This window comes from Mirounga leonina, unplaced genomic scaffold, assembly GCF_011800145.1.
Source record: "Mirounga leonina isolate KUSES-001 unplaced genomic scaffold, KU_Mleo_1.0 Mir_175, whole genome shotgun sequence".
NCBI lineage: Eukaryota > Metazoa > Chordata > Mammalia > Carnivora > Phocidae > Mirounga > Mirounga leonina.
This window is the reverse complement of record NW_023270453.1, coordinates 23,295,428-23,312,918: the sequence shown is the minus strand read 5'-3', so window position 1 is coordinate 23,312,918 and position 17,491 is coordinate 23,295,428. Positions and strand designations below refer to the sequence as shown.

General features: G+C 52.1%; 1 protein-coding gene and 1 pseudogene across 4 annotated transcripts in view; one reads left to right on the top strand and one right to left on the bottom strand.

Moving 5' to 3' along the window:
• Positions 1-309: 309 nt before the first annotated feature.
• Positions 310-17,491, bottom strand: part of PDPK1 (3-phosphoinositide dependent protein kinase 1) — a 79,347-nt gene continuing 62,165 nt past the window's right edge. For all 4 annotated transcript variants that reach the window (XM_035022021.1, XM_035022018.1, XM_035022019.1 and 1 more), the window contains 4 exons: positions 15,474-15,691; positions 7,312-7,369; positions 6,380-6,532; positions 310-6,079 (listed from right to left, as the gene is read on the bottom strand). In XM_035022021.1, the coding sequence (XP_034877912.1) occupies positions 5,963-6,079; positions 6,380-6,532; positions 7,312-7,369; positions 15,474-15,691 (546 nt within the window). In that variant the 3' untranslated portion in view covers positions 310-5,962. The remainder of the gene's footprint in view (positions 6,080-6,379; positions 6,533-7,311; positions 7,370-15,473; positions 15,692-17,491) is intronic.
• LOC118021956 lies at positions 11,472-12,742 on the top strand (annotated as a pseudogene).

The window sequence follows — 17,491 nt, the reverse complement described above, 5'->3', positions numbered from 1 at the left end:
CCCCGCCACAGCTCCTCTCCACCGGAAGCGTCCGGCCTTTAATACCGTCCTCCTAGCTCTGTCCCGCCCACGAGTCCGCCCTCGTAAAGCGCCCGCCCTGGTGTCACGCGGCAGGCGGAAGTTCCGGTCCGGAAAAGCGACCGGCCGAGCCCCCTTCCGGCCGGAGCCGGGCGTCGGGCTCGAGGGGCTCGCCGGCCTCCGCCCCCCGCCCGTGCGGCGCATGGACGCTGGGTTCCGGGCCCGGAATGCAGGTGGCCGCCGAGCCCGACCCGCGCCCCCGGTCAAAGAAGAGTTAGGCCAGCGAGCGTCTACACTCTACATGCTTTTTATTACAAGACTACCGAGCATACGTGGAAAATTCATCATCCAGTAACTACATCTAAAGCACAAGTATTTGAAAAAAAGAGAAGAAACAGATTCATTAAATTATATGATTAAATCATTGACCAAATAGAAAATTTATATAATAAAGCCAGAAAAAAAGTTGTAAAATATAGTTTACAATAATTATTCACATTCAAGGCTGTACATCAATACATACAACAACGTGGCCCCGAACATGAATTCAATCCAAATAATTCATATATTAGATTTTAAATAACACAGACTGAACTAGAGGCCAACAATAGCCAGCAAATAACCTTATATAAGAATAAAAATACAAAAGTGTATATCCTAATATCATTGCATTATTTGTTTTCATAAGTTTTAAATTTTTGCTTTGCCTGTACATCACAGTTACAGCTACAGACCAGGTAGAGAATTTTACACATGTTCTAACTGACTGCCACCAACCTGAAAGACAGCTAACATACTATTGATTCATCCGATTTTGTGTTAAGGAACAGCTACAGCAGTTCTAAATAATGCAAAAATTTATTTTTGTCAATGTCCAATCAAACTTCTGATAAGGATAGAGAGGCTTTTCACCAGCAAAACGACCCCTATTCAAAAATCATTCCGCCAGATTGGTTGGGACTAGGGTGGATCACACGCTAAAAAAAGGTCTGCCTTTTGTAAAAAGTTCTCTGTTCGCGAAGTTTGGTGTCTCTTCACACTGAAGAAGTGGGTTCTGGGGAAAATTCAGGTATACATGTAGGCTAGTTCAGTTGCCCATCACAGCTGTCCGAGCTACAGATAAAACTGCTCTTGGCTGGAACAGCTCCTTCCCCAAACCAGTTCTCCACAGGCAGCCTGATTTGCAACTCCACAACCTTGGGCCAGCAGCCTGCCCCCCTCAGAAGCTCTGGAAGTGACTCCTGCCCTGATTTAGGGCACTTGCCATATAGGCTGCCTAAGTGGGAAGGGCCACACCCACCTGAGTCACTGTCAGCTCATGTGAGCTTTGGATGAAAAGAAACAATGTGGAAAAATGCACATGGCGACATCTCTAAGAATAGTACCTGCATCATATTCTGGCAAGCGGCTGCAACCTCTGCGGTCTGGGGAGTGAGCACCCTGTCTGTGGACCGGACAGGGGACAGGGGACCTGGGGTGTCAGAGGAGGGCAGGAAGTCCAATTCTCCACAATCCAGCCAAAAATCTCTGGCAGACTCAAGTGACACTGAGCACAGCACCTAAAAAATCTCTCACGCACCTCTCCTCTCAGAATCAATGGACCCCAAACTAAAGTGGAGAAATCAGGAATGAAACCAAATTGGGTGTTCTGGGTTTGAAGACAGCCAGACAACCTGCAACACTGTGAGGGAGGACAGGGGAGGAGTCCCGAAAGCCACGTGGGCCAGGACAATCACCCTCTACAGTGAAAAGGCCTGGCCACTGCGCTCTACTAACTGCTAAGACCTTCCTACTGAGTGCCACCATTTGAAGAGCATAGGGGCAAATAACCTTATGTTAAACCCAACTGCCTACATGGTCTCTTTCTCAATTAGAGATTTTGCTCTTTTACTGATTCCAAATGGCCCAATGTATTTTCAGAGTCTACACACACTTAATTACAAATCATCCACTATGCATGTGGCAAGGTCAGTTCAACACTTTTTATCTCTGCTGCCTGTGCAGATGCAAATTCAGTACCATTGTGGACACAAAGTACAAGCTTCTGAAAATATCACCAAGCATGTGAAAGCCACAGCAGCAGGGATGGGAAGGTAACTAACATGCAAGCATAACCAGATTCTGTCAATGAAAATAAGGAAATGCATTTTTGGAAAAATCTGTCACAAACGGACTGCAATAAATGATATTTTAGCATTGTGGGGGAAAAAAAAAAGAGCAGTCTTATTAAAACATTCTTTGGAACACACACCTTAGCAGAAACTGATTTGTCCAGAATCTGTAGGACAACTGAGGAGGTTGTGTGCTGGAACTCTGAGCATCTAAGCCTCAGATGAAGACAGGAAGAGAGACTAATACCACCTTTAAAACAAACTCTTTGTGACCCCAAAACACTACTTCTAGGAACCAAGGGTGGGGGGCGATCAGAGTCAAAATCAAAGATTTACGAGGGTATTCATCACAGCATTATTTAAATAGTGAAAAACCAGAAACCATCTAAATGTTTTATAACAGGAAAATGGTCAGATAAGTTACGATAAAACTGATAACCATATTAAGCTCTACAATCACTAAAAACAATGTTTTTAATCATTGTTCATGATGTGGAAAAATGCCTAAGATAAATTATCAAGTGAAACAAGCTAGATGCAGAACAGTGTGTGTTTCATGTTCCCACTTTAGTTTAAAAAGCAAACAAATATGTGCATGGGGGGTGGGGGGGTTATACACCAAAATGTTCACAGTGGTCTCTTCTGGGTGGTAAGCCTACAGTTGATGTTCTCAGAAAGCAAATGTTTTAAGAAAGTACAGAACCACCTGGAGCCCCTGGGCTGGCACCTGGCCCTCGGTGAGTTTGTGCCACGGGGCAACTCCTGCAATGCCTACAGGCCCCAGCCACAAATACCAAAGGGCGGCAGTAGGGGCCTGGAGAACATGCGGGGCCCACCAGCTCCGGCACAGCCGCGAGAGGCATCTCCCGCAAAGCAGGTCTGTAACACACTCCTGAGAGCCAAGGTTCAGAACAGCAGGTGCAGTGCCTTTGTGCACCTCACGGGGCCACCTGCTACACGACCCATCGCCCACTGTCCTGGTCAGGTCCACAGAAAGAGGGAAGGAAACAGCCCCACCCAAGCCTGGCTTCCTGGAGTTCCCAGAGAGGGACAAGGCGCAGTGGGCCACCTGAGCCTGTGGAGGCCACAGCCCCACCCCCTCCCCTCCATGCCCGGCGAGGCCACATGGTATGGGACCAGCTCTACGTGCCGGCTATGTGGTTGGCACTGAACCTTCTCCTGGCCCTCACTAAGACACATGGCTCCTGAATCTAGTCAACAGAACACTTTCTTTCTCAGTGTGGATAAATCACCTGTACTTCCATGTATGTCTGGTACATACTCGATTGACAGCCATGCCCACATCTTAGAAGGCAAGGCACCTGCACCGGGGACAGGCACTCTAAGGACAAGCTGCATACAACGAAAGCCGACATGGACAAGCACAGGGTAGGAAAAGAACATGTATGTGCCTTAAAAAAAAAAAAGAGAAGGGGGGAAGAAGGCTCTGAGAGGAGAAAGGTGGCGAAGGGAGAAGGGCTCAGCTGTCACTGGCTCAGGCAAGGGCAGTCACTTCAACTCTGTCAGCCGCGAGCTGAACCCTGAACCCCTCATTCTCTGGTCCCGGAGGTTAAGATGGAGCTGGCGGGTGAAGCCCAGGAGGTAGTGGCGCTGTCCAGAGAGGAATGCAGCAGACGCTGCGTCTCTCCCGGAGCAGCCCAGCCGAGCGCTCTTGTGAGAGCCAAACGCCAGCCCTGCTCGTTTCCCCATAACCGGACCCAAGGAAGAACACTGTGCAAGAGCAGCCCCCAACTCTCCAAACAGCACGCCCACAGACGCGGGTGTTCTAAGAAAGGTTAAATGATCAACATGGGGAGTAAGCTGGAAATTACATTCCTGAAGGCCCAGAGAGACTTAATTTTTGAAAAGCAGGTGAACACAGGCAAGCCTCTTCAAAAGCGAGAAGAGGGAAGCGTGACCTATGACCCTGGCCCCGGCAGCATCCCACTCCCCTGGGTGCCCCAAGGGCAGGCACGCCCCCCACAGCTTGGCACCCGCCCCGGCATGGGCACGCGCGCACACGCACCCTCGCTCACTCATGCACGCGCAGCTCTCATAGAGCAGTGCACAAGACCCAAAAGGAAGCCGCCGGTACTCCCCGCCCCACCTCCGCTCCTGTCCGGCCCCCTGTCCGGCCCAGCAGGGGCAGCTCCACAGCCACACACTCCCCTCACCGGGTTGACACAAGGGCCACTCATATCACTAAACCCATTTGAGAAAGACATCTTTTCTCCGATTTGGACCACTCGTCAACACGGGGTGACGGATGCTTTGTTCAAGACAGGAGATGGAGGCAGAGTGGTCGGGGGGACCTCTCCTGTGTGAGCCTTCTACTGGTGCCTTCGTGAAAGTCTCCAGGAAACGGCAAAGTTGTTCATCCCCTGGGGACAGATATGAGTCTGTGAGCAGCCTGCAGGCAGCGGTGCCTCTACCGCGCCCACCTGGGGCTGCGGACTGCCCTCAAGGGACACGGGCAGGGAGAGGAGCTCCGAGCCCCACCAGGCCCACAGGCTTTCTCTGTCCAGGGAGCAGCAGCAAAGAAATCAAAGGAGCAGTAAATCGTGGACCCCCTGCGGTAGGTATGCAGCACTGTGCTGCCTCTGAAAAGAGAGAGGCAGGCAGGCTGAAAGCACAGGGGGCGAGCAGGCTGGGCGCTCAGACTCCAGTGTGGTGTTCCTACCCCTCATGCAAGGTGAGCAACATTTTCTTCCTGGCAAGGTCCACATCTTGATGGGGATAAATGACCTGGCAGCATGAGAAGGCTTTCAGACTTTCACTGTGGAGATGTGAACGTGCTGGAAGTCAGGCTACAAGAATGTTCCCTCACCACGAAAGGGGTGCGTGTCACAGCTGGGAGACGGCTGGTGCCCAGAGACCCTCAGCCCTAGCAAACTGCGCCGGGGGGCCTGCATGTTCCACCCTCGGACCAAACTCTCAGGAGGGGCTCATCAGGCAGCACTCCCCCACGTGGGGGACGCCAGGCCCAGTCTGCCCTGCTGCCCTGGCCTCGTGCCCAGAGCAGGGCACAGCCTTCCCTGTCTCCTGGCGCAACTGGGTGCTCTTTTCAGACCTGTGCTTCTTTCGAGCTCCACAGGGCCAACCCCGCTCAGAGGGACGTTCAATGCGAACGGCCTGCTGGCACCCTCCAACCTCAGCAGCGGCTCCATAGCACACCCCGACAGCCCGCTCCACATCTCCACACCTGGAGCCTGCCCAACGAACACAAGCCATGGAGTGCTCACAGCCAGAGCGATGCAAGAAGGCAAGCAGGGGCCCTGGCAGGGCAAAGGGGCATCAAGTAAGGGACACAAGAAAAGAAGTACACAGACCAAAGCCAGGAACCCTCCCACCCGCCAGAGATCGAAGCCACCCTGGCAGAGGCGTGCATGGCTCCCTGCCGACGGGTTCTGTGATAACCTAGGGGCAAGAAGAGCCCAGACACACACCCCATCCCCTCGGCCACAGGAGGACCGGCCGGTGCATGACCAGGGCGTGTGGTGCAGCAGAGCTGGTGACTCGAGTCTGTTCCACTCGCCCGGGCGGGAATCAGGTGGACGTGCACGGCGCTGGGTCCCCAAGACAAGGAGAGCTTGGGGAACCTCCACAGAGCACAGAGAGCAAGCAAAGCGACCCTGAATTCCTTTTCGTTATTGGTTTTGTTCTTTGTGTGGTTGGGTATTTTTTTCTTCTTTTCTTTTAAATAAAAAAGCTGCAAGGTTCTGCCGTCTGCGTCCCCCTTGAGATGGCTGGCAGGTGGTCTGGAAGCGTCCCGGAGGGCGGTGAGCCGCGCTGGGGCAAGTGTCCTGGCAGCGACTGTGGCAGCCGCAGACCTGTCACTGCACGGCGGCATCCGGGTGGCTCTGGTATCTGTGTCTCCACACTTCCTGGATCTTTTTGCACCATTTGTGAGCATTCCCACTTGGGTCCATCAGGTAATACGTCCTGTTCGGCTGTGGAGACAGAAACCGTTTAACGATGCTGAGGGGGTGCCACCGAGAGCAGCACCCTACTGCAGCCACGGAGGGTACACTTGGAGGCACACGAGCATGGGTTTTCCCTGTGCATATGTGCAGACATCACACATGCGGGCAAAGACCTACAGTTCCCTTAGGTCACCCCCACCCTGACAAACAAGCACAGGGGCCTGGGGGACCCAGCTCGCAGCTGAGCTGGGAGCGTGGGGCCCCTGGGACACGAGAAAAGGGGGAGACAACTGCCCTGCAAAGGAGAACCCATACAGACAAACTCACCGTGTGCACAAAGAAGGTTTTAAAGTTCTTGGCCTCTGGTCGGAGTTCTTGCGACCATGGAATTTCGCCTTTGAGGACTTTGTTGACAGGATCCACATAATACAAGTGTGGCCCTTCTGTGAGCAGTAACTGTCGTCGTCGTGCAAACAAGCCCTGATGCAAAATGAAAAGACCCTGCTCGTCAGGGCTCAGAAGTTGGAGCGGGCAGCACCTACCGCGGCCTCAGAGGCCTGGCCATCACAGCAGCCTGGGGTTCGGGACCAGCGCCAGCCCTCTGTCCACTCGCCTGGAACCTGGCCTCTCAGGTCACAGAGGGGCAGGGAGAACGAAGCGCCCAGCCTGCCTGGCCTTTGCGAGCTGGATTCCAACAGCCCCACTTGGGTGTGTCTCCCACCGGCAAGCAAAACCGAGCCTGCTCCACCGAGCCTGCCAGGGACAGTCAGGGCGCCCCCTGTGCCCTCTGCTCCATGGGGTGGGGGTGGGGCTCCCCACTGCTGGCACCGACCAGGGCGGCGTGTGCAGCATGGCCAGGAACGGAGGCCTGGGGCCTGAACTCAGAAGGGCCCACGTTGGCAGAGTGTTTGTGGAGTCTGATATTTTTGACACAACTAATCCATGAAACAAATAACAACTTTCAAAAACAACTCTAATGAAGTAAGAGACGACTTGATAGGATATCAAAACCCCAAGCCAGAACGAGAGGCTGTATTTCTATTTTACCACAGCCTTCCTGTGTGGTTTCAAACAGCTTCCCCCAGTGGCTCAAGTCTTCCTTGGCCGTCAGATCTAGACATGATCTTTCAGAGAAAGGGAACCAAGACCAAGGACACATGCACAGCAAGGATCAGCCGGAGCCTGCGGCGGAAGACCAGACCCCGACGTGGCTGAGGGGAGACAGACCCTCGGGGAGATGCAGAGAGAGTCGGACTTACCTTTCGCTTATCTACGGGACCCATCTTTAGTATTAAGTTATTTTCTACAAACTGGTGCCTATAAAAAGAAGAAAACAAGAATGAGACGCTCACGTGAGTCAGGGATAAAAATTCTCCCCAAGCTCCTCCACTCAAAACAAACTTGCTGAGGGCATCTGCGTGCCTTGCCCAGGCCTCTCCCGTCATGGCCCAACTCGCTCCAGGAACTCAGGAGGCCCCAAGTGTCACAGAGGGCGCAGGTGCCCACTGCTCAACCGCTTTCGGTCGGGGTGCGCGGACCAGCACCATTGCCTGCTGCTACCTCTGGCTCGGCAGCACAAAGATGGTGGCAAGGGGACGCCAGTCCTCCTTCATGTGAACAAAGCTGGGGTGAACACAGAGCCCCTGAAAAGGAGGAGGCTTCTGAGAGTCAGCCCCAGGACACGGACTGCTGGCCACGTGCTACCTCCCCAAGCTGGGCCCCCCAATCCAATGCTCAGAAACCACCGAGCAGCTGCGAATCACAGATTCCGGAAAGACCTGTGCCAGACTTGGTTTGAGAACATCTCTGGTGTTTCTACCACAGTAACACAGCACTCCTACTCAAATACGGCAGGAGTTTGGAAGAGAAAGCTAGGAACACAACTTTGACTTAATGTGCATTCTTAGCAAGTATACTTCACTTTGACTCCAAGGAGGATAAAAGAGGTTGTTTTAATGTCTACGGGTTCTTGCTTTTGGTTAAAGTGAATAGTTACCGGTTTATGTTCTGACTTTACTGAAATTCCTGATCTGAGGATCTACTGTAGAACACAACAATATTTTTTATTTGGAAAGGCCTAAGACAACTGTCATCTCCAATAGTGACAGTTTTATTACCACTTTAGTATCTGAGCGCACCCACAAGGGACCCAGTGCGTGCAAGACGACTGGCCGAGCTAGCAAAACCATGTTTTCCCACCCAGCTCACCTGGCCCCGAGGTCTGCCCATGCTAACCCAACCAGACCCAGGCTGGCTCCAGAGCTCACAGAGGCCCCATTCCCAAGAACCCAGCCTACATGTGAGTGGACATAGCCGCAGGTAGATTCTGAAAACTAAAAAGAATTTTAATGAAAACAGTGCTGTATGAGGAAAAGTACAACACCTCCCTCTCAGAGTTACTTAAAAACCAAACTAACAAACAAAACCAAGACTTGAAACAAAGAGGAAAAAAATTCAGGAGATTTTTGAAAAGCAGATAGAATGATCTGCAGCACAGAAACAGATCAGACAGAAAGTCCCTTCTAACCAACAGACCCTAATGTAGAAGAACTGGATGTGTAGTAAAGAACCATAAACTAACCATAAGGGGAAGACTTGAATTAAAGTGTACTAGGTGTGGGAGGGTCCGGGGCGGGGGAGGCAGCCAGACCCCCGGGGGGCGCTGGGCCGATGGTGCCACAGCACCAGGGAAGCCTGACAGACAGGTACAGAAAGAAGTGGCCTCACGGTATCTTTGCAGCCTCATGTGGTGTGACAGGAGACACCAAATGAAATATTAAATCGAACAAGAGATTCTGGTTTTCCCTGAGCTTGAGAAACTGGGGAAGATTTTTCTCGAGGATAGATTCCCTGAGCTTGAGAAACTGGGGAAGATTTTTCTCCAGTTCACCGGCAGCCCCAAAGCAACCCAACCCCCCCGCCAGGGCAGAGCTAGGAGAGCGGGGAGGAGTTCCTGTCTAAGCAGCAATCAGGACCACGGGAGGACGAAGGCACCTCCAACTACAGAACCACCAGGGTAAACCAGGAGGCAGGCTGGAGAGGTCTTCAGTAAATATGGCCCACAGGGTCAACATCACTCTGCAGAGCACATGCAAAGCAAAAGGAAAGGCTTAAGGCTTAAAAAAAAAAAAAAAAGAACAAAGGATACAAACTAGCAACTCCCCAAAGAGGGCATGGCCCCCAAATTTTCAATGGCTCTAAGTAAACAAAACTGAGCTAGCTGCCCTTCCTGGGTGCCCTACTGGGGTTGCCCCGGTGTGTGTGTGTGAGCGCCTGCTCAGCACCGGCGCCTGTGGTCCTGAACTTGAAACTCGCTTAAAAGCAATTTGGAAATGATGTATTGAGACGTAATCCCACTCCCAGCCATTTACCCTCAGGAGGTAAAGAAAAATGAAGATTAGAAGCACAGATGTCCCCAACAGTAGTATTACAGTGAAACCGAAACCACAGCAATGGCTCAGCAACAGAACATTCTGGCACCGCAGGGAAGCAGGCAAGCCCCTTCCTCGTCCCTGCCGTGAGGACCCCACTGACAGAGCCCAGCCTGACTACATGGACCAGCACGCTCTCAGGCCCTGTCACACGCGCACAAGCGCAGCCTCCGCCTCTCGCATTCCTCCCGGGCGGGGACAGCCAATGCGGGCTCCTGACTGCATCCAGTGGCTGGGGTGAAACGACCCCGAGGCAGGACGCAGAGAGGCTTAGAAGCTCCATTATTAGCACAAATGCCACAATCCGATAGGGCAGTGCATTTGCCAATTAGCTTACAACAGGCTGCTAGTGAGCTACCTTGAAAAGTTTAAGTACTTATTAAAGGAGTCATTTTCAATTTTTTACTTCAAAAAGTCAATTTCCACTCCCCTGAAAATGCACCCCCCGCCCTGCGCATGAGGCGCGTTTTCCTTGCTGGCAAATGGTGGATGCCGTCCGCAGACTTGGAGCTGAAGCCAGACCTGAGTCAGAGACTCTCAGAGTGTGGTCAGCAGGCAGGTCACCGCAGCCGTGCTGACCACACAGTGACGCTCACCACTGGCTCTGTGCCAATGTCCATGCAGGCTTGCCCATGGTCGTTTTGCTAGGGGGGATGCTGTCAAGGTACTCCTTCCTCCTGATCCCAAAGCCAGGGTTCTCTCCTCCTCACCCTATCCCTCCAGCAACCCCCAGGCCCCAAGAAGGTCATCTTGGAAGATGCAAGCCTGAGGCCACAAGCAAGTCTGAGCCACTTCAGGGCACAGTCACTCCCAGGGAAGCCGAGTGAGCCGGCCAGAACCCCAAGGCGGCTCTTCTGACCACCTCAGGAAGCCTCTCCACACTGGGCGTTGACCCAGGGGATGGAAGAACAAGCGACTGTGGCCAGTTTGCTCTAAAATGCCAGCTCTCGGGACCCCTTTACACCCTCAAACTTGATGGAAGATCCCAAAGAGATTTCCTTTATTGGAGTTACACATTGATATTTAGGTAGGAGAAATTAAAAGAGACATTTTTAAATACTTAATTCATTAAAAACCACAAATAAAACCATCACATACTAATATAAATAACATTTTTATTCAAGAGTAACTTTTGTCCAAAACAAAGATAAGTCATGGGAAGCATGACCCCACTGTACATTTTGCAAATCTCCTTAACATCTGGCTTCAGAGAAGACAGCTGGGTACCCCCATCTGCCCCAGCCTTCACTGGGCTGTGCCCCGCTGTGCAGGCTAGAGCACACGAAGGACTCAGCCTCACTGAGTCAAGTAGCTGGAACAGGAAGGAGTGCCTTTAAAAGCCTCTTCAGATGACGATGGGCGTTCTTCTTTGATAATGCACCCAAACTCAACAAGCGGAGTTCCTTCAAGGTCCACTGCCAACCTGGAGTTGGAGTCCCACGACGGCTCTCTCACACTCTGAGACACTAGAACTCATTGGTGTACCTGGCACTTTGAACAGCTCTGCCCCCAGCACCCAACGTGGAAAACGGTGGTTTGCCGAGTCATGGAAATCGCCCCAACACCGACAAATTACCTCCCACGATATCCGCCAATCAACTCATTTCCGTCACGACCTCTCTCCTCAAGTCTTTAAGTCCTGGGAAGATGTCAAACTCAAGTGAGGGATAAAGGTTCCCCAAATCCTAATTTCGATTTTATCACTGGTAACAAATACTGGCAGTTGTTTGTCTTAAAGGACGGGCTCATTCCACTCCTTTTCCAGAAAAAACAGCCCAACGGCCAAGTCTGAATAACCCCAGTTTGCCAGTAAAACACTAGTGAAAACGGTCTTGCATGCAAAGAGCAGCTGACCGCACTCCCAACACCACTGCTTTGCTTGAGAGAACTCACCTTTGGCTTGGCAGCAGAGATGCTTCCTGCAGACTTCCCACTGCATTCAGACTACTAATAAAACCAGTAATTTTTGACGACTACTCCCAGGGGAGCCTGGTTTCTTTTCTTCCCATGCGTGCGTGGAAAGCCCAGGTGCTCGAGCACTGCCTGGTGCCACAGCCTGGACTCCTGACCTGCCCCCGAGGCTGTGCCGGCCACTGCTTCCGCAACACTGGCGCACAGGTCAACAACACATCTGTTCCAGAACAGGCAGTGAGATTCCAAAGCAGGACTCGAGGCAGACCCTGCCCTGCGCCTGAGGAGGCGCGCGCAGCTGACACTGTGCTCTTTGTGCGACTCTGACGGAGAAACTGACTGCAACTGCAGAAGAGGCAACCTTCCCAAACGGTAGGATCACTCCGGTGGGTGCCGGACAAGTTGGTATGGTGTGTGCCGTAAGCATTCTGGGAAACTCTCTGGCTGATGAACTTGCCCTCGTGGATGTTTTGGAAGATAAACTCAAGGGAGAAATGATGGGTCTGCAACATGGGAGCTTGTGTCTTCAGACAGCTAAAAGTGCGGCGGGTGAAGACTACTCTAGGACCGCCGACTCTAGCGTTGGGGTGGTAACTGCAGGGGCTCCCAGCAGGAGGGAGAGAGCCGGCTCAGTCTGGTGCAGAGGAATGTCAGTGTCTTCCAATTCACCGTCCCTCGATAGTCCAGTATGGTCCTGGTGGTCCTGTGACTGTGGTTTTCAACTCAGCGGGAGGTCTCACATATGTGATTTGGAAACTAAGGGGACTACGCAAGCACTGTGTGATTGTAAGTGGGTATAATCTGGATTCTGTTAGATTTCGCTATCTTACGGCTGAAACACTTGGCACTCATCCCAGCAGCTGCCATGGATGGACTTTGGGAGAACATGGCGACTCAAAAGCGGATGTGTGGAGTGGAGTGAATGCAGCAGGCATTTGTTCCCAGGAACTGAATCCAGAAATGGGAACAGATGGTGGCGGTGGAAACTGGAAGGGAGTGCATACGAGGATGGTTCAAAGTGCCTATGAAGTCATCACGCTCAAAGGACATACCAACTGGACTAGTGGATTAAATATGGCTGAACTCACTGAATCCACATTGAAAATCTAGCCAGGATTCGTCCGGTGACGATGGTGCAGGGAATGCATGGCACTGAGAACAAAGTATTCCTGAGCTTTCCATGTATCCTGAATGCCCGGGGATTAACCAGGGCGATCAGCCAGAAGCTGAAGGATGATGAGGCTGCTCAGCTCAAGAAAAGTGTAGATACCTTGCGGGACACATCCACAAAGACCTAAAGGCCTGTGACTTCCGGCTTCTAGAGCTTTCAACACCACAGTGTGATTAACCATGAATGATCCTCTAGTTTTCATCCATGTGCATGGACCGCAGTTAGCTTTTCTCTTCCTAAATATGTGATTTTGGGCTCAGAGACTTGAAGACCACACTTGGTTCAATGCTTGCAATATGAGCAGTATCTGGAGATTTAGCCACTCGTAAGGAAAAATATAACTTGGCCAGAGGGATGCCAACTCACTCCTGGTGTCCGCAGCCGCCTCTTTAGCCCAGAGAGCTGCTGCACCAGGGCCTGTGGCAGTGCCGGGACTCCTCACCCCGACTGTCACCTGGCCGGCACTCCGCCATGTCAACGGCCCAACACTCCTTGGCCTCCCAGCTGTCGAGTGCACTTTCCCAGCCTGGACAACGTAACTTCTAAGATGCCACAGCGGCTTCTGAAGTTTGGCTCTGAAAGAGCTCCTCACATGTACACTTACAACAAGCTATTCATTTATCGTTCCAACTCTGAATGACAGGCCTCTGGCGCTGCAGTTCCACCAGCACCAGAACAGTATGCAAAACCGTTCTGTTCAGAGACACGGACGGAAGGCACTGACGTCCCGCGTATGAGGGGAAGAGAGCCCTGGCCTGTTGTAGCTCCGTATCTACAGTTCTGCCCAGTGTCTCCGGAACACGCACCGGAGAGCGCTCTGACAGCCCTCGAATGTGGGTGGCACTGCTGGGGGCTGAGAAAGCACATCTCTCTCTGAGTCAATATGAAAAATGTTATAAATGTCCTTTTGTTTAGAACATATCATTAAGATCTACAATGATAATTTCAGATGAAATTTAGAAATGTTTTTCAGAAATCTTTAAATTTTATTGCAAAACAAGTCAGCAAAGTACCCTGAGATCCTGTTGTGTGTCCATGTAAGCCTAAGGAAAACTTCAGGATTTCAAAGCAAGGATTTAACAGATGACACCGAGTTACAGTGATTATAGCAGATGTAACTGAAGAGAGTTAAGAGCCCAGCAGGAATACTGAGAATTCACTAAATCTCTAAAGCTGCACGTATTTATACTGTAAACCTACTCCTGTAGATTCAAAAAAGACGAAGCACACAGCCCAGCAGCTGCCAAAGCAACAACATCATGGTCCAGGGTGCAGCCTCTGAAGACGTGCACTGCACACACTCAGAGAATGAGAGGGAGAAAGCAAGGATCCTCTTAATGCTATTACACAATTATTACCATGCCCCTTGGGCTGTACACTGAGAGCCCTGTCGTAAGAACAAAGATCTTGCCCTGCCAAATAAGAGATGCTGCAAGCTTCGAGAATCACCAGCCCAGAGAGCCTGAACCTGGAGGGAAGGGACGAGAAGCCGGAACAAAGGGAGGGAAGGCAAGAGGCCTCAGTCCTGCCCAGAACCCAGGCTGCAGGGCCTCAGGGAAGGCCCTAGGCAAAGGCACAAAAGCCTTCTGGGGAGTCACCCCAAGGCTGCACAACAGCGGGCCCAGGAAGCTCGGCGCACAGACCTGCCTGGAGTGCCCGGCCTGGTGGTGCTCACACCATCCTGACCAAAGCCTCTTCCTCCCTACTCCATACACACTGATACTCCTAAGCAACACCACTTTAGGAAGGGTAAACTCCCGAGAAGTGTAGGTTATTCCAGTTGGCTGACGTCTAACTATACTTTTACTAGAGACGATAATTTCTAATGGTTTGCAATCCTGGCTTCATCACCCACTCCTTCTCCTTTGCACCCTGCCTCCTCCTCTTACTCCTTCAGGCTCGCCTAGCCCAGCCCTCCAACTAGCCTGCCTTCTCCCTCCATGCCCACGCCTACCCCAACACACCTCCCTGCTCATCCCTGCGCCGGACTCCCCTCCGCCCAAGTGAAAAGTGAAACCATAAAAATGCATGAAGAAAAGTGTCAGGGTAGACACACTCTTCTCAACATGACCAAGATGGAAAACAGAAAATAAAAACACAGATGCGTTTGACTTTGTAAGAATTTAGAACTTCTATACAAAAATACACACAAAAAACTGAAAAGACAAACTGAAGAAAAATGTTTGTGAAACATACAACAAAAGTATTCTTTGCATCCATGGCTCTCAGAGCCAATTTCGAAAAGATGGAAAATGTACAAGAAGAAAAATAGTCAAAGAAGACCAAGTACCTTAAAAGATAAATAGAAACGGCCAATGATGTTTGCCTCAACCAGGATACAGATGCAAATTCCCATGACCCATTTTTAGAGCATCAAAGTGCTTCAGGAGAGGCAAGAGTGCTGGGAGACAGGGGTTCCCCGGCACCGTGGACACAGAGCACCGCATCCTCACGTGTGCTCACACCCACTCCACCTGCCAACCCAGGGCCCCCCCTTACGAGAAACACCCAGGCAAGTGGGAAAACCTACATGCAAAAGATGATCTGCAATAGTGAAAACTCTAGAATGCCCCACATGCGCCCCCTAGGAGCGGTGGTCATTTGGTCGGTGGTAAATCCACGTCAGAACACTGATGCTGACAAGGCCTGGCTCACTGAGCCCTGAGGGTCTCAAACCCACTCATCCCCAGGCCAACACCTCCAAATCCCTAATTCAAGCTGAACCCTTTGAGGGTCCTTGTTTCCTGAGCATTAATGGCAGCAAGGGAGGTGTGAGGTGATACGGGGCCTTGGCAGGCAGTGGAGATGGAGGGTGGGCGCCCGTGCTCTCGGTCTCCCGCTGCTCGACTCCCACGCGCTTGGCTCCGCTCTTCTAAATGGAGCACAGCTTACATCTATGGATTCTTACCAAGGGTTTCCACTGGCCTGCTTCTCCAGTAACAACCTCTTCTCATCTTCAGAGAACTCTAAGTCCAGTTCAAAAGAATTAGTGTCCAGGTCATGGATATACTGCTCGATGTTGCTGCCCGCCATCTGCGGCAGGCCTGCATCCGAGGCGGACAGGGAGTGGGAGGAGGAGGACGAGGACACCTGCATGCAGCCGAACTGGCTCAGGAGGTTGTCGTACTGCACAGAGAAGAGGGAAGAGTGAGAGCCACGCACGATTTCCCTTGGGCCCCCAGCCCAGACCCAGCAAGCTCACACCCTGGAGGTCTTGAGGCCCCCGTGGCCGCTCTGACTCCTCCTGCACCAGATGGTGAGCCCCTGAACCAAGGCAGGGCTGGGTGCTGCCAGGTCTGGTCCCCCTCCTGATGGGCTGACCCCCAGTCTTCATCCCCAGGAAGAGGAGACCCAGGGCCTGGGGACTGCTGACTCCTGCAAGCCCTGGGCTACCCCAACCAGAGGAAAGAAGAGGAGGGATGGATGGCCTCCTGGGTGCAGAGGCACCCTCTTGTAAGCTCAGGAGCCCTCCTCCTTGACCCTGTGGTCTGACGTTTCTAAAAGTCTGTAGTTGTCATTTGTCCCAATTTGTGTTCAATTTAAAAAATATATATATCCCTTTTAACTATAGCAAATATTTTTTTTTTTTTAAAGATCTTATTTATTTGACAGAGAGAGACAGAGCGAGAGAGGGAACACAAGCAGGGGGAGTGGGAGAGGGAGAAGCAGGCTTCCCGCAGAGCAGGGAGCCCGATGCGGGACTCGATCCCAGGACCCTGGGATCGTGACCTGAGCCGAAGGCAGACGCTTAACAACTGAGCCACCCAGGCGCCCCAACTATAGCAAATATTAATTAAATTTGATAAAAAGCTGCCTGCTCTTCTGGAGAAAGCTATAAACCGGTGGTAACACGAAAATGGACTTACTCACAGAAGTGCCTGTGCATTCAGATACCCCTGGGGCCGGTGAGAGGGCCAGAGAGCCCCCAACAAAGACCTAAGGAAGAGTGCTCGCCCTTGACGGCCTGCTCCCCACAGCTGCAGGCCCCACGCCTGAACCCCACTGCAGCCAAATATAAGGGAAAAGAAGCCACCAGCAAGGGCTGAGACCAGAGCCCGTGTGTCCTTCCAAGTCCCCTGTGTGTCCAGAAAGGCCCCTGCTGCCACCCTTGAAGGTGGGCCCTGGACACAGCACACCCCCCCCCCCTGCAGACCGTGCTCCCACCTTCCTGACTCACTGCCAGGAGTGGCTTTCTCCCAGATGCTCACACTGCACAGACAGCAGGCTCAGACCCACCTCACTGGCTCCTGGGTGGAACTGACCCTGGCTGGACACTCCTACGGCCTCTCATCTAAGTAAGGTCTTCTTCTAGCACATTCTCTGCTTCTGCTCTGTGAGGACTCCCTGGACCAAGGCCGCCTCTGCTCAACATCCCAAAGTTTACAGAGGCTTCCACTGCCAGGTGTCTCAGGAGCTGCAAAGCCAATGAGACGGATGTCTCCATCATCTCCATTTCTAAAACAGGGAAACTGAGGCATGGAACTGCCCCAAGACCACAGTCTGCTAGCTAGCACCGAATTAGGACCAGTCTTCTACGTCTTTCCTACCACGCCCCACAGAAAGCTCCAGATGTATCTCAGCTCTCTGCTCTTCGATCCTTGGTAGCATCTAGGACAACCCACAGCACAAAACGCAAGCCCAGAAAGAGCGAGTGACAAGGGGTGACGCTGGCTGGCATGGGGGTACCTGCCGGCGCACACTAAGGAAACTCCCCATGATGCTCCAGCACAGAGGCTTTTCCCAAGGGTGCCACACCTGGCACACCCCCTCCAGGGTCTAACCACCAGCACCACCACCAGCCACGGCAGCAGATTAAGAACACACAAGAGAACCAAGTGCCCGCTCTCTTCATTCCCTGAGCAAACACAGTTCCCAGTTCTTTGCCCCCAGAGGGAGCCCCCTTCCTGCTGAAAAGGACCCCAGACT